Below are 17,254 nucleotides of genomic sequence, written 5' to 3'. Positions count from 1 at the left end.
TGGGGGCAGATCTGCCTAAAAATAATAGGCTGATCTGCCCCCAAGGGTTGGCAGAAATGGCCACAGATAACATGCCCCCAAAATGAGAGCGACCCTTGCCCAAGGGGTCATTCCCCAACACAAAACACAGCGGAAATAAACAAAAAATAAATCCCTGGCGTCTAGTGGTTTCTGCCCCCCTTGGGGGCAGATCAGCCTGAAAATAGGCCGATCTGGCCACAACAAACATGCCCCCCAAATGGGAGCGACCCTTGCCCAAGGGGCCGCTCCCCGACACAAAAATAGCATAAATAAACAAAAAGTAAAAAAAAATCCCTAGCGTCTAGTGGGCATTCCTGCTGCCCGATCGCAGTGCCTGCCAGCTTCCTACACACAGGTGTCAAAGGTTGAGCTTAAGGTTTGACAGACAAAGTCTACTGGTCCAAGAGTGGTTGTTAAGTGTATTACACGGTGAGGTCGCACAACCACCCCATATAATAAAACCCATTTCCTCACAGCAGGCATGTTACGCACCAAGTTGAAGAGATTCGTCCATTATTACATTCCTAAACACCTGGAATTCCTAAAACCTGCTGTCCAGGATCTCATATCCGATCTTCTCCAGCTCCAGAAATCTGGTTTAGCCTATACTACCGTACTGCTTCACTTAGCTGCCATAGCAGCTTACATGCAAAATTTACGAACACTTCTCCCTTTCCCGCAAGCTAGTGGTTACGGCCTTCATGGAGGGTCACTAAAGCAAAAAAACACAAATGATGGACCGAACGCAGAACCAGTCAAACATTCACCCCCAGTCACAGATCTGGGTTTAATCCATTGGTTTGTTAGCTCACCATGCCACCCCAGTTTGGACCCAACCATGTGCAAATCAGTCTTGACTCTTTTCCTCTTGGGAACAGTCCAGCCCGAACTCCCAGGCCAGGTGCTCCCTGGACCGGAAACAAGCATCCTGGAACCGGATTCAGGGTATCACCGTTCATCAGCCAAGCTAGCTTGAATCCAGTGGCATAGTGAGCCCCGGGACACACGTCTGGGAATATCTGTTACACTTAGGGTGAGAAAAGCAAACCAACACAAATGATGGACAGAATGAAGAACCAATCAAACCTTCACCCCAGTCACAGACCTGGGTTTAATCCATAAATTATTTTTCTCACCACGCCACCTCAGTTTAGACCCATCCATGTGTAAATCAGTCTTGACCCCCTGTTCCCAATGGGAACAGGCTCAAGGCTGATTTACACATGGATGGGTCCAAACTGGAACGACAGGGGTAGCAAAAAACAATGGATTTAGGCCCAGATCCCTGAACTGGGGTGAATGTTTGACATTGTCCAGCATTCTCTATCCATCACTTGTTCTTTTTGCATTCATGGTGAGTCAAGCACTCCCCCCTCCCCCCCAACAGTTCAAAGGTTCTCCCCATCCCAGAGTGAAAAGTCATCTTAGTCCTCGCTAGCCTTGTGGGGCTCCCTTTAAACCACGCTTGCCACCTCTCCTGAAACATGGTTTTCCATGGTGCAATAACTTCTGTCACAATCATTAGTGAATTGCTAGCACTCACATTACAGGAACCTTCAATTCAGGTTCATAAGATCAGCGTGGTGCTAAGAACCAACCCCAAGTTCCTTCCTAAGGTGGTTTCCTATTTCCACCTTAACTAGACTCCCATCCTTTTTTTCCGCAATTGGACTTCGTAGCAGTGAGAGCCCCATACACTGTAGATATTAAACGTGCTCTGATCCTAATCCATTTCTTAAGTCAAACCAACCCTTTGTAGCCTTCATAAAGCCTCACAACTGTCAGCCTCTATCCAAAGCAGCTATTGCTAGATGGATAGTTAAGTGCTTTCAGACCAGCTAGCACAAGGTCAAAAAAAAAAAAAACTATTACTCCAGGGCCCACTCTTTCCGTGCCTGACAGATGTAAAGCACTCACCTTGATCACCCCCACGTACGTTCACCGAACGTCACTCTGTGTGGACATATTTTCCAGACATCAGGCTATAGTTGGCCAGATGGACCATATTCATCATCCACACACTAGCCACCACTTGAAGCAGGACTGCTTTACCCTCTTTGCAGAGCTTGTGTATCTGCAGCAACACATGATACGAACAGAAAATGTTACTGTGTAAGTATCTGTTCATAGTGTGTAGTGCTGTAGATTCACATTTGCCCAGCTTCCTCCCTGAAAGTGTGTAGCTTTGATCAAATATCTCTTCTCTTTACTACTCAAGCTCCTTTCGCAATACACATGTGCACCACTTTGTCTACTCACCGCTCCATGCTGCTCTCACCCTGCCGCTGTATACCTTGTGATGCGAAAGACTTACTTGAAGAAAAATAACTTACAAATGTCTGAACCCAATACTAGATGTCAGGAATATGCAGATCAGGTGAATCTGCAGCACTCCATGCTACAGACCAAGGCTTACAGGTTAAGTAACCTTTTCCTTATCTGTGTTAGGTACACGTCATGCCCAGCAACTATTTTTTATATTTCTTTCACTATTTAGTTTATCAGTGCAGTGGCTTTTATTTAAAATATTTATTTTCATTTGTCAACCTTTTATTTTTTTCTAGATTCTTTGTACATTGCCTGTTGCATGTACTTGATGTGATTTAAGTTATTACAAAATATTTTGCCTTTTTAAGATCTATTGCTTGAGTGCTATGTTTTTTTTTTGTTTGTTTTTTTACAGACATGAAGAAACTTCTTCCTAGCGTACTAAGTCCGGACCCAAGAGAACTTCATAAAGCGTTAGAAGTTCAGTTGCTCAGAAGTTCAGTTTGTCTCACATCAGCTTTTGACCAAGTAGATGATGAACAGAAGTGGCAATCAGTTACAGAGTAAGTTTCATGGTTGATTTTTGTCATGAGAACATGATGTAGAATTTCTTTAAATTATGCATGTATGCAAATCCAAATTAAAGGGGACATTCCGCCCAATAAATGTTTTGGACATTAAATGACAGAATGCACACTGGCAAAAATGATCAAATTATGCTGTCACTTTGTTACAACTTCTTTCAAATTGTAACAAGTGAAATTGACACTTAGCAGGCTTTATATTTCTTCCTCCTCTCCCTTATCAAGTACATTTGATATGTAATCGATATGTGTTTTGCTATTCTGGTTTCAGTGCTCCAAATAAAATAACTTGGTAGAACCAAACAGGCACTGCTCCACACCTTCCCAAAATATGACCTGATGATTGGTAAGCAAAGTGAGCTGGAATAAAGTTATTAATCCTAGCATTGTTCACCCAGGTGTCTCAAAGTGAATCTACTGAAACTAGGCAGGCAGTATTGCAGCTGTTCAGAAAACATAATCTAACATATGTCTCAGGTCTGTCAAACTCCAAAGAATTTTGAGAAAGGGGGAGTGGACATAGTGTGAAGGCTGAGAGCAATTGGGTTTTGGAGGAAGTTGGCTCTGTATATACTATTTCAAAGTAAGAAATAGTGTGCACAGAGTCCAAGGGTTCTCCTTAGAGGTAAGATAGTGGCAAAAAGAGATAATTCTAATGCTCTATTTTGTGGTAGTGTAGTTGAGCAGTAGGCTTATCAGAGGGTAGTGTTAAGCATTTGTTGTACACACACAGGCAATAAATGATGAACACACACTCACTTACTCCAGGCCAATAGGTTTTTATATAGAAAAATATATTTTCTTAGTTTATTTTGAGAACCACAGGCTCCAGATTTACAAGTAATACTTCAAATGAAAGGTATTTCACTCAGGTATTCTAGGAACTTTGAATAATCACATTAGCATGCACAGCTGTGACAAAAATGGCAATAAGCTATTTTAAAAGTGGACACTGCAAAAATCAACAGTTCCTGGGGGAGGTAAGTAAATGTTAAGTTCACAGGTAAGTAAAGTACTTACAGGGTTCAAAGTTGGGTCAAAGATAGCCCACCGTTGGGGGTTCAAGGCAACCCCAAAGTTACCACACCAGCAGCTCAGGGCCGGTCAGGTGCAGAGGTCAAAGAGGTGGCCAAAACACATAGGCTTCAATGGAGAACAGGGGTGCCCCGGTTCCAGTCTGCCAGCAGGTAAGTACCCGCGTCCTCAGGGGGCAGACCAGGGGGGGTTTGTAGGGCACCAGGGGGGACACAAGCAGACACAGAAAGTACACTCTCAGCTGCACAGGGGCGGCCGGGTGCAGAGTGCAAACAGGCGTCAGGTTTTGTATTGAAAGCAAGGGGGAGACCCGGGGGTCTCTTCAACTATGCAGGCAGGCACAGGGGGTGCTCCTCAGGGTAGCCACCACCTGGGCTAGGCAGAGGGTCACCTGGGGGTCGCTCCTGCACTGGAGTTAGGTTCCTTCCGGTCCTCGGGGCTGTGGGAGCAGTGTTGGTTCCCTTGTTACAGGCAGTTGCGGTCAGGGGGAGCCTCTGGATTTCCTCTGCAGGCATCGCTGTGGGGGCTCGGGGGGTCAACTCTGACTACTCACGGGCTCACAGTCACCGGGGAGTCCTCCCTGTAGTGTTGGTTTTCTGCAGGTCGAGCCGGGGGCGTCGGGTGCAGAGTAGAAAGTCTCACACTTCCGGCGGGAAACGTGAAGTCCTTGAAGTTGTTTCTTTGTTGCAAGAAATTTGCAGATGGTTGAACAGAGCCGCTGTTCACAGGAGTTTCTTGGTCCTTGGGTGCAGGGCAGTCCTCTGAGGATTCAGAGGTCGCTGGTCCCTGTTGGATGCGTTGCTGTTGCAGTTTTCTTCGAAGTTGGGAGACCGGCTGGTAGGGCTGGGGCCAAAGCAGTTGTCGTCTCCGTCTTCACTGCAGGGCTTCAGGTCAGCAGTCCTTCTTCTTTAGGTTGCAGGAATCTAGTTTCCTAGGTTCTGGGGGTGCCCCTAAATACTGAATTTAGGGGTGTGTTTAGGTCTGGGAGGGCAGTAGCCAATGCCTACTGTCCTTGAGGGTGGCTACACCCTCTTTGTGCCTCCTCCCTGTGGGGAGTGGGGCACATCCCTAATCCTATTGGGGGAATCCTCCATCCACAAGATGGAGGATTTCTAAAAGTAAGGGTCACCTCAGCTCAGGACACCTTAGGGGCTGTCCTTACTGGTGGGTGACTCCTCCTTGTTTTTCTAATTATCTCCTCCAGCCTTGTCGCCAAAAGTGGGGGCAGTGGCCGGAGGGGCGGGCATCTCCACTAGCTGGGATGCCCTGTGGCGCTGTAACAAAGGGGGTGAGCCTTTGAGGCTCACCACCAGGTGTTACAGTTCCTGCATGGGTAGATGAGAAGCACCTCCACCCAGTACAGGCTTTGTTCCTGGCCACAGAGTGACAAAGGCACTCTCCCCATGAGGCCAGCAACATGTCTGGTGTGTGGCAGGCTGGCAAAAACCTGTGATCCTACACTGGAAGTCGGGTATGTTTTCAGGGGGCATCTCTAAGATGCCCTCTGGGTGTATTTTACAATAAATTGCACACTGGCATCAGTGTGCATTTATTGTGCTGAGAAGTTTGATACCAAACTTCCCAGTTTTCAGTGTAGCCATTATGGTGCTGTGGAGTTTGTTTGACAAACTCCCAGACCACCATATATTCTTATGGCGACCCTGCACTTACAATGTCTAAGGTTTTGCTTAGACACTGTAGGGGCATAGTGCTCATGCACATATGCCCTCCCCTGTGGTATAGTGTACCCTGCCTTAGGGCTGTCAGGCCTGCTAGAGGGGTGACTTACCTATTCCACAGGCAGTGTGAGGTTAGCATGGCACTGAGGGGAGTGCCATGTCGACTTAGTCATTTTCTCCCCACCAGCACACACAAGCTGTGAAGCAGTGTGCATGTGCTGAGTGAAGGGTCCCTAGGGTGGCATAAGACATGCTGCAGCCCTTAGAAACCTTCCCTGGCATCAGGGCCCTTGGTACCAGGGGTACCAGTTACAAGGTGCATATTGTGGAGACAAAGGTACAGTTTAGGGAAAGAACACTGGTGCTGGGGCCTGGTTAGCAGGGTCCCAGCACACTTTCAAAACATAACTTAGCATCAGCAAAGGCAAAAAGTCAGGGGGTAACCATGCCAAGGAGGCATTTCCTTACAGGTTTCCTATTTGTTCTTGTCTCATGTTAGCTGATACTGGGTGGTGAGGGCTTTGGCTTAATGCTGCATTCCAGCACCTAGATCTGCAGAGCTAGGATGCTGAAGGCAGCATCAACACTGTCAGCCTTTTTGCCGATATGAAGGTCCCACTGTGTTCCCTCAAAAAGGATAAAGGTTTTTTTTAAATTTATTTTGCTGCAAACATCTTTGTTCCTCGTAAATCCCCATAGACAACAAAACATAACCTTGAAGACTGTAATTATTAAACAGGCCGAAGTTCTATTGAGTCTTGGAGCGTTATTTAGAGTTTGGCAGATGGGAATACTCAATCAAAACGTATCCAATATCCTGTCCACACATTCTACAAGTGTGATAGGCTAATGCATTTATAATATAGTGGGTAGGACACTCCTCTAAATAGTCTAATCACAGGGAGAAGTATTGGAGTTTTGTTGGCGTTCCAGAGCCCAACTGAAACCATAAGGTGACACTGGTTCATAAGTATTTCTGCCACAGTTTCAGTTGCTACTGTTGCCATTGCTGATATTACTTCTCTGCCCGTCGGTCCATCTGCTTTGCCTGTGGGGCTAAATCAGAATGGCACCCAAACGTTTGTGATCACCTTGCTAGTACACGTGGTGAAAAGCGCAGCTTTGGCCTATTAATCAGGTAGAGGGAAAGTGGTCACCCAAGACCCACCAGAGCAAACAGATAGTTTAACTTCTGTGCACATTTCTAAAGGCTGATTGTAGGAATGAACCTTTTTTTGTATGATCACCCCCACTCCACCCGCCCAAGTTTTTGGGCTGATGCTATTTTTTTTTTACTCTGTAGTGGACTAGGTATGCTGTGTAGGCCCCAGTGCATGTACTTTGACACTAACCCGCGCCCCCAACCAATAAATGTACAATTAGTTAATACCAGTACAATGACTACCGGGTGGTGGCCACAGATGGATCAGCTTCAAAGAGGCTACTGCCTCAGTGAAGCAAATGGTGATCACACTTTTGCCTGCCCAATCCTTTACATAGGCAGACAGACTGGCATCTCTTTCAGAGGAGGAAAATCTGTTGCAGAACGGTTTTCTAGGAGTGGCGCATGATGCTGGGTACTCCACAGTTGTGCCCAGAGCTTCTCACAGAAAGAAGGCTAGCACCATTTGGATTTAGAGTGGAGAGGGGACCTGGGATTGTTTGAGGGCCAAACCCCTATGAAGTGATGTAAAGTGGGAAGATAAGCCTCATGAGAACAATTGTCCCATTGGCTAGCGAGTCCTCCCCTCCCACAAATGCAAAGGTAGCATAAAAGTGGCACCCCAGAAACACAATCCTCAGATCACTGCTGAACTGACAAAAAGGCAGAAGAACTGCCCTGCTTTTCCCTTGTCCAAACAAAGAGAGGATGAACCAAAGTCTGGACTGAACCTGCTGAACCCAAGGAACTCGAAAATTGGACTGTCACTGCAATGACTGCTTGTGGACCTCACATTTCTAAAGCCAGCAAGTCTCACATTTAATGCGTCTTTTTTTCTACTGCTGGGAGAAAAAGCACCAAACATGAAAGACATGTTAAAAAGTGTCCAGAAGGAAACATGTCTTCAAAGCATGTGAATGAGGTCATAGTGACACAAATGATTAATGAATCCACTACAGGGACTTGTGTATGACCTCACGGTCACACATTCAGATTCTGATGGGTTTGCTCAGTCTTTCATCCCTTTAGGGTCATCACAAGGAGTACCCTTGAGTTGGGGAACAATAAATATCAGGTTTTCAGTGACAATAGTCCCCTCTGGTCGAACATGCACTTAACAAATATATACAATGTTACATAATGAAACAGTGCAGTAAGTGAAGCTATAACAATTAAAGTACTTGAGAGCTCAGCGCTTCACTAGTATGAAAGTATGTTAAGTAAATGCTAAATATGGTTTGGTAGATGGACTGTTTCAAATGCAGTGATAAACCTCATTTAGGACAGAGAAAAATGTCAATCGGCTTGCAAAATGACATTGGTGAGGAGGGTGGAGGAGTGCTTTGGTTATAAAAAACAATATATATATATATATATATATATATATATATATATATATATATGTATATGTATATGTGTATATATATATATATATATATATATATATATATATGTTCGATGGCATGGGTAGCTGCAGATACACATGCTGTGCATTATCCTGCAATCTAGTGTTGGGCTCGGAGTGTTACAAGTTGTTTTTTTTCGAAGAAGTCTTTTCGAGTCACAAGACTGAGGGACTCCTCCCTTTCGGCTCCATTGCGCATGGGCGTCGACTCCATCTTAGATTGTTTTCTTTCCGCCATCGAGTTCGGACGTGTTCCTCTTCGCTACGTATTTCGGTTCGGAAAAGATAGTTATCCATCGGAAAATTCGACGGTATTGTTTGCGCTCAGTACCGGGTTAGTGCTAGCACATCGGCACCGAAGAAAGAAGAGCTCCGGCGGCCCTTCGGGGATTCCACTCCTAGGCGGGGCCTGGTCGGCCTGACCGCGCCATCTTCAAACCTAATGGACCGGACCCCCTTCCGCTTCTGCCCCAACTGCCACGCAAAGTATCCTTATACAGACCAACACTTGGTCTGTAATCTGTGTTTGTCCCCCGAACACAAAGAGGATACTTGCGAGGCCTGTCGGGCTTTTTGATCCAAGAAAACACTGCGGGATCGAAGAGCTCGAAGATTCCAGATGGCGTCGACACCGGCCGCGCACACCGACGTCGAAGAAGAGGAGAGTTTCTCCATTCCAGATTCAGACTCAGACGAGTCCGAGAGCGAGCAGCCGAAGACACAACAAACTGTGAGTAAACCAGCCCCGGTAAAAACTCACTCCAAGCTAATGAAGGCCAAGGGGACGCCACCTCCAACAGGCCATGGCTTAACCCGAAAACACGGTGACCAAACATCGGCACCGAAAAAGGCCTCCCAGCAGCCGAAGACATCCGACTCCGGTCGAGATACCGGCTTCGACCAGATTCGGCACCGAGAGTTCGGCACACCGAAAGTCAAAAAGGTTTCCTCAGAGCCAAAAAAGATTATCGAAAAGATTTTGGTGCCGAAACATGCGGCCTCGGAGCCGAAACAAGGCTCCTATACAGAGGAACAAAGCCTTTCAAAACAATTACAAGGTCACCGATTTGAATAAGAACTGGGCATGGGAGAGCCAGACCATACCCAGAGGAGGCTGCATATACAAAAGGACACGGGGAGAATCAGAACTCTTCCTCCAATAAAGATGAAGCGCAAGCTCGCATTCCAAGAGGCCGAAATGCAGCCAAAAGCGAAAGTGGCTAAAGAAAAGACACCACCACAGTTCTCGCCACAGCAATCGCCAACACAGTCGCCACATCTGTCCCCGGTAGCAACACCCCCAATGATGCAATCACCAACACACACACAGGGATGAGCCAAGATGACCCAGATGCATGGGATTTGTATGATGCACTGGTCTCAGACAATAGTCCTGATTGCTACCCGGCAAGGCCGTCACCACCTGAGGACAGTACCGCATACATGCAGGTGGTTTCAAGAGCATCTACATTCCATAATGTAGCATTACATGCAGAGCCCATAGAGGAAGACTTTTTATTCAACACCCTGTCATCTACGCACAGCCAATACCAAAGCTTGCCAATGCTGCCAGGCATGTTAAAACATGCCAAACAGGTGTTTCAGGACCCAGTCAAAGGCAGAGCCATCACGCCTAAGGTGTAGAAGAAATATAAACCTCCCCTAGCGACCCTGTATATATCACGCAACAGTTAACTCCTGATTCGGTGGTAGTAGGAGCAGCCTGGAAAAGGGCAAACTCACAAACTTCTGGAGACGCACCACCGCCCGACAAAGAAAGTCGGAAATTCGATGCAGCAGGCAAGAGGGTGGTAGCACAGGCAGCCAATCAATGGCGAATTGCCAATTCCCAAGCTCTGTTGGCACGATACGACAGGGCACATTGGGATGAAATGCAACATCTCATTCAGCACCTTCCCAAAGAGTTCCACAAACGTGCCCAACAGGTTGTTGAGGAGGGCCAAGCTATCTCGAACAACCAAATAAGGTCGGCTATGGACTCAGCAGACACGGCAGCGAGGGCAGTGAACACAGCAGTAACCATTCGTAGACACGCATGGTTACGAACCTCCAGATTTAAGCCAAAAATCCAGCAGGCTGTGCTGAATATGCCTTTCAACGAACAACAATTGTTTGGACCGAAGGTGGATACGGCGATAGAAAAACTGAAAAAAAGACAGACACGGCCAAAGCCATGGGCGCGCTCTACTCCCCCTCAGCATAGGCACTTTTAGGAAGCCGCACTTTAGAGGGGGGTTTCGGGCCCAAACCACAGAGCCTTCCACCTCACAAGTCAGACCCACATATCAGGGCCAATATCAGAGAGGAGGTTTTCGAGGACAATATAGGGGTGGACAGTTCCCTAATCAAGAGGGAAATTCCAGAGCCCAAAAAACCCTCAAACCAAGCAGTGACTTCAATGTCACAAACCACCACAACACAACACCAGTGGGGGGGGGGAGACTTTACAGATTATTACCACGACTGGGAACACATAACTACGGACGCGTGGGTCCTAGCCATTATCCAACATGGTTATTGCATAGAATTCCTACATTTGCCACCAGATGTGCCTCCAAGAGCACACAATATGTCCAAACAACACTTAGACCTGTTACAACTAGAAGTTCAAGCATTGTTACAAAAAGAAGCAATAGAACTAGTACCCAACCATCAAAAAGGAACAGGTGTTTACTCCCTATATTTCCTAATTCCAAAAAAGGACAAAACACTGAGACCCATATTAGACCTCAGATCACTAAGGGGGTTATTCCAACTTTGGAGGAAGTGGTAATCCGTCCCAAAAGTGACGGATATACCACCAGCCGTATTACGAGTCCATTATATCCTATGGAACTCGTAATACGGCTGGTGGTAAATCCGTCACATTTGGGACGGATTACCACCTCCTCCAAAGTTGGAATAACCCCCTAAATCTTTACATCAAATCAGATCACTTTCACATGGTGACACTTCAAGATGTAATTCCCTTGCTCAAACAACAGGACTACATGTCAACATTAGATCTCAAGGATGCTTATTTCCACATACCCATACATCCTTCCCACAGGAAATACTTGGTTTGTAATCCAAGGCGTACATTACCAATTCAAAGTGTTACCATTCGGCATAACAACAGCCCCAAGGGTATTCACAAAATGCCTTGCAGTAGTAGCCGCTCACATCAGGAGACAGCACATGCACGTATTCCCTTACTTAGACGATTGGTTAATAAAAACCAGCACTCAGCAACAGTGTGTTCTACACACAAATTATGTCATAGAAACCCTACACAAACTAGGGTTCTCTCTAAACTACCAAAAATCACATCTGCAACCGTGTCAAATACAACAATACTTAGGAGCAACAATCAAGACACAAAAGGGGATTGCCACTCCAAGTCCACAAAGGGTACAAGCCTTCCAAAATGTAATATTAAACATGTACCCAAACCAAATCTATCAAGTGAGGTTTGTAATGAAACTCCTAGGCATGATGTCTTCATGCATAGCCATTGTCCCAAACGCAAGACTACACATGCGGCCCTTACAACAGTGCCTAGCTACACAATGGACACAAGCACAGGGTCAACTTCAAGATCTAGTGTTGATAGACCGCCAAACACACTTCTCGCTTCAATGGTGGAATCCTATAAATTTAAACCAAGGGCGGCCATTCCAAGACCCAGTGCCTCAATACGTGATCACAACAGATGCTTCCATGATGGGGTGGGGAGCACACCTCAAACAGCACAGTATACAGGGACAATGGGACGTTCAACAAAGGCAACTGCATATAAATCATTTAGAACTGTTAGCAGTGTTTCTAGCATTGAAAGCATTTCAACCGCTAGTAGCCCACAAACACATTCTTGTCAAAACAGACAACATGACAACAATGTATTACCTAAACAAACAAGGAGGGACACACTCATCACAACTGTGTCTCTTAGCACAAAAGATTTGGCATTGGGCGATTCACAATCATATTCGCCTAATAGCACAATACATCCCAGGGATTCAAAACCAGTTGGCCGACAATCTCAGTCGAGATCACCAACATACACGCGAATGGGAAATTCATCCCCAGATACTACAAAATTACTTTCTACGCTGGGGAACACCAGAAATAGACCTATTCGCAACGAACGAAAACGCAAAATGCCAAAACTTCGCATCCAGGTATCCACACCCTCAGTCCAAGGGCAATGCGTTATGGATGAGTTGGTCAGGGATCTTTGCTTACGCTTTTCCCCCTCTCCCACTCCTTCCTTATCTAGTAAACAATTTGAGTCAAAACAAACTCAAACTAATACTAATAGCACCAACCTGGGCCCGTCAGCCATGGTATACAACACTACTGGACCTGTCAGAAGTACCTCATATCAAACTACCAAACAGACCAGATCTGTTAACTCAAAACAAACAACAGATCAGACACCCGAATCCAGCATCACTGAATCTAGCAATTTGGCTCCTGAAGTCTTAGAATTTGGACACTTAGACCTTACACAGGAATGTATGGAGGTCATAAAACACGCTAGAAAACCTACCACTAGACATTGCTATGCAAATAAGTGGAAAAGATTTGTTTATTACTGCCATAATAATCAAATTCAACCCTTACACGCATCTGCCAAAGACATCGTAAGATACTTACTACATTTGCAAAAGTCAAAGCTAGCTTTCTCTTCCATTAAGATACATCTTACCGCAATTTCAGCTTACCTGCAAATTACGCACTCAACTTCTCTATTTAGGATGCCAGTCATAAAAGCTTTTATGGAAGGACTAAAGAGAATTATACCACCAAGAACACCACCAGTTCCTTCATGGAACCTCAACATTGTCTTAACACGACTCATGGGTCCACCTTTTGAGCCCATGCACTCTTGTGAAATGCAATACTTAACATGGAAAGTTGCATTTTTAATTGCCATCACATCTCTAAGAAGAGTGAGTGAAATTCAAGCATTTACTATACAAGAACCATTTATTCAAATACACATGCATAAAGTAGTTCTACGGACAAATCCAAAATTTTTATCAAAAGTTATATCACTGTTCCACTTGAATCAAACAGTAGAATTACCAGTGTTCTTCCCACAGCCAGACTCTGTAGCTGGAAGAGCACTACATACATTAGACATCAAAAGAGCGTTAATGTACTACATTGACAGAACAAAACTAATTCGAAAAACAAAACAATTATTTATTGCTTTCCAAAAACCTCATACAGGTAATCCAATTTCTAAACAAGGCATTGCTAGATGGATAGTTAAGTGTATTCAAACCTGCTATCTTAAAGCAAAGAGAGAACTGCCTATTACACCAAAGGCACACTCAACCAGAAAGAAAGGTGCTACCATGGCCTTTCTAGGAAACATTCCAATGACCGAAATATGTAAGGCAGCTACATGGTCTACGCCTCATACATTTACCAAACACTACTGTGTAGATGTGTTAACGGCACAACAAGCCACAGTAGGTCAAGCAGTACTACGAACATTGTTTCAAACAACTTCAACTCCTACAGGCTGAACCACCGCTTTTGGGGAGATAACTGCTTACTAGTCTATGCACAGCATGTGTATCTGCAGCTACACATGCCATCGAACGGAAAATGTCACTTACCCAGTGTACATCTGTTCGTGGCATTAGTCGCTGCAGATTCACATGCGCCCACCCGCCTCCCCAGGAGCCTGTAGCCGTTAAGAAGTTGATCTTGAACAATTGTAAATTTGTAAATCTGAAAATATATTACTTTAAACTACATTATGTACATTACTCCATTGCATGGGCACTATTACTAGCATACACAACTCCTACCTCACCCTCTGCGGGGAAAAACAATCTAAGATGGAGTCGACGCCCATGCGCAATGGAGCCGAAATGGGAGGAGTCCCTCGGGCTCGTGACTCGAAAAGACTTCTTTGAAGAAAAACAACTTGTAACACTCCGAGCCCAACACCAGATGGCGGGATGTGCACAGCATGTGAATCTGCAGCGACTAATGCCACGAACAGATGTACACTGGGTAAGTGACATTTTCCATATATATATATATATATATGTGTGTGTGTGTGTGTTTGATAGCATGTGTTGCTGCAGATACACATGCTTATGCATAGCTCTTCCGACATCTATTGTTGGGCTTCGGAGTGTTACAAGTTGTTTTTCTTACAAGAAGTCTTTTCAAAGTCACGGGATCGAGTGACTCCTCCTCTCGGTTACAGTGCGCATAGGCATCGACTCCATTGTTAGATTGTTTTCTTTCCGCTGTCTGGTTCGAATGTTTCTTCTCGCTCCGAGATTGCGAATCGGAAAAACCTTAGAAAACCTTTTTAATCGTCAGTAGTGTTTCGATCGCGTTTCCATCTAGCATCGAACTGGTAGTACCGTTGGAATCTAAATTTCCCCCTTCGGGGAGCGGGGGCCTGACTCAGGCTTACTCAGGTCTATAGTGTGGAGGCCTGATGGATCGGACTCCATTTCGATTCTGCCCTTGGTGCCACGCAAAGTTCCCATATACAGACCACATTTGCTTTGTAATTTGTGCCTTTCTCTGGACCACCAAGAAGAAAATTGCGAAGTCTGTCGATCGTTTTAATCGAAGAAGACCTTGAGAGATCACAGGGCCCGAAGACTGGAAATGGCGTTGAAAAGCACTGAACACATCAACGTCATGGAGGAAGACCAGGCACAGACAGCGGTCTCCATCCGAGACACCGACTCCAAGCAAGAATCGGAAGGTGATAGACCCATCACTGCTGGCCGTCATGTGAGTATGTCTGCCCCTACACCCATATATAAAAAACAATCGAAGGCCTTTAGTACACCACTTCCGGAAGGCGATGGTTCAGCCCGAAAAAAGACTGTCGGCGACAGACCTTCAGGATCGGTGCCAAAAAGGCCAATCCTCCGTCCACTTCGGAGTCGAGCAAGTCCGTTAGAGCTTCCACCTCAGACTCTAGTAGGCGTCCTCACTCTTTGGATTCGAAGATTCGACGTCCTGCTTCGAGCCGAAACAGCCAACTGCATTTTCGGGCCCGAAAAAGATTCAGACTTCGGAACCGAAAAAATCCTCATACACAGAGGAACAAGGATTTTCAAGTAAACTTAAGCAAATCTCGAAACCGATGCAAGAATCTCACAAAGCTTCTGAAAAAGAGACTGAGATTGAGCCAATATTGGAGGTTATGGATGAAAGACAATCACAAATCCATATACATAAAGAGACTGGCAGAATTCTGACTCCACCTCCTTTAAAGACTAAAAGAAAGCTGGCCTTTCAAGAGGAATTAGACTTTGATCAACCACCAGCAAAGGTTCAGAAACAGAAGGAGAAACCAGCACCTCTCCCTACTTCTCCTCCTCACTCTCCACAGATTTCTTTTTCACCTCACAATAGTCCACTACCATTGCCTTCCCCAACACACTCACTATACTCACATGGAGATACAGTGGACCCTTGGGATCTATATGATCCTGATCCCATTCCAGACAATGATCCTGACCTATTCCCCTCCAAGCCTTCTCCTCCAGAGGACACTACTGCCTACACTCAAGTAGTTTCTAGGGCAGCTGCTTACCATGGGGTGCTTATGCACTCTGAACCCCTGGAGGAAGATTTTTGTATTCAACACTGTCTTCCACTCACTCTAGATACCAGTGTCTCCCAATGTTGCCTGGAATGGTCAAACATGCTGACCACATTTTTAATGAGCCTGTCAAAGCTAGGGTGATTACTCCTAGAATTGACAAAAAATATAAATCTGCCGCTACAGACCCGGACTACATCACACATCAGGTCCCTCCGGATTCAGTAGTAGTCAGCGCGGCTATAAAAAGAGCTAACAGCCCGTCATCAGGAGACACTCCTCCTCCTGATAAAGAACGTAGAAAGTTTGATGCTGCTGGCAAGAGGGTAGCCACCCAAGCGGCCAACCAATGGCGAATTGCAAATTCACAAGCACTTCTTACCATATGTGATAGAGCCCATTGGGATGAGATGCAAGATTTAATACAGCACCTCCCAAAAGAGCATCAGAAAAGGGCACAACAGGTTGTAGAAGAGGGACAGGCTATAAGTAATAATCAGATGAGGTCTGCCCTCAATGCTGCAGATACGGCCGCCAGGAGTGTCAATACTGCCATTACAATGGAGTGTCAATACTGCCATTACAATTAAAAGGCATGCATGGCTACGCTCCTCTGGTTTTAAACCAGAAACTCAACAGGCAGTACTTAACATGCCTTTTGATTATTTAAAAAAATAAAAATAAATTATTTGGGCCTGAAGTGGACACCACTATAGAAAAACTGAGAAAAGACTCTGATACTGCAAAGGCAATGGGGGCATTATATATCACACCATATAGAGGCTCCTTTCGCAGGCCACAGTTTAGATGAGGATTTAAGCCCCAATCCTCTGAAGCTTCTACCTCCCAGGCAAAGCCGGGACAACAAACACAATATCAAAGAGGGGGGATTTGGAGGGTCCTACAGAGGACAATATTTCAGAAACAGAAGTAAGTTCCAAGCCTCAAAGCAAGCCACTACACCATCCAAGCAGTGTCTTCCTTCCAGCCTCTCTACTCCACACGTCTCCTGTTGGGGTTAAACTACAGCAATTCCACCCTCTTTGGCAAAATATCACCACAGACAATTGGGTACTACCAATTATCTGCGATGGCTATTGCGTACTATCAATTATCTGCAATGGCTATTGCCTAGAACTAATCTCCACCCCTCCAAACATTCCACCACGTTAGCACAAATTGTCCCCAGAACACAATGTTCTGTTATAACAGGAAGTATTATCCCTACTACTGAAACAAGCAATAGAATTGGTCCCACATTCTCAACAAGGAAAAGGTATATACTCACTATACTTCCTCATTCCCCAAAAAGATGGCACTCTAAGGCCTATCCTCGACCTCAGACCTCTCAATCTATACATCCTGTCAGAACATTTTCACATGGTAACTCTGCAGGATGTCATTCCACTACTACAAAGGCAAGATTACATGACTGCTTTAGACCTCAAAGATGCATATTTCCATATACCCATCCATCCAGCTCACAGAAAATACCTCAGG

The 17,254-nt window shown here is 45.4% G+C and overlaps 1 protein-coding gene across 2 annotated transcripts in view; it reads left to right on the top strand.

Annotated features, from left to right (window-relative positions):
* Positions 1-17,254, top strand: part of SMG1 (SMG1 nonsense mediated mRNA decay associated PI3K related kinase) — a 1,401,298-nt gene that overhangs the window by 509,610 nt on the left and 874,434 nt on the right. For both annotated transcript variants that reach the window (XM_069210224.1, XM_069210223.1), the window contains one exon: positions 2,705-2,852. In XM_069210224.1, coding sequence (XP_069066325.1) covers positions 2,705-2,852 — 148 coding nt within the window. The remainder of the gene's footprint in view (positions 1-2,704; positions 2,853-17,254) is intronic.

The sequence above is a fragment of the Pleurodeles waltl genome, chromosome 10, assembly GCF_031143425.1.
Source record: "Pleurodeles waltl isolate 20211129_DDA chromosome 10, aPleWal1.hap1.20221129, whole genome shotgun sequence".
Taxonomy (NCBI): Eukaryota; Metazoa; Chordata; class Amphibia; order Caudata; family Salamandridae; genus Pleurodeles; species Pleurodeles waltl.
The sequence above is the reverse complement of the archived record's forward strand: the minus strand, read 5'-3'. Positions and strand labels throughout refer to the sequence as shown.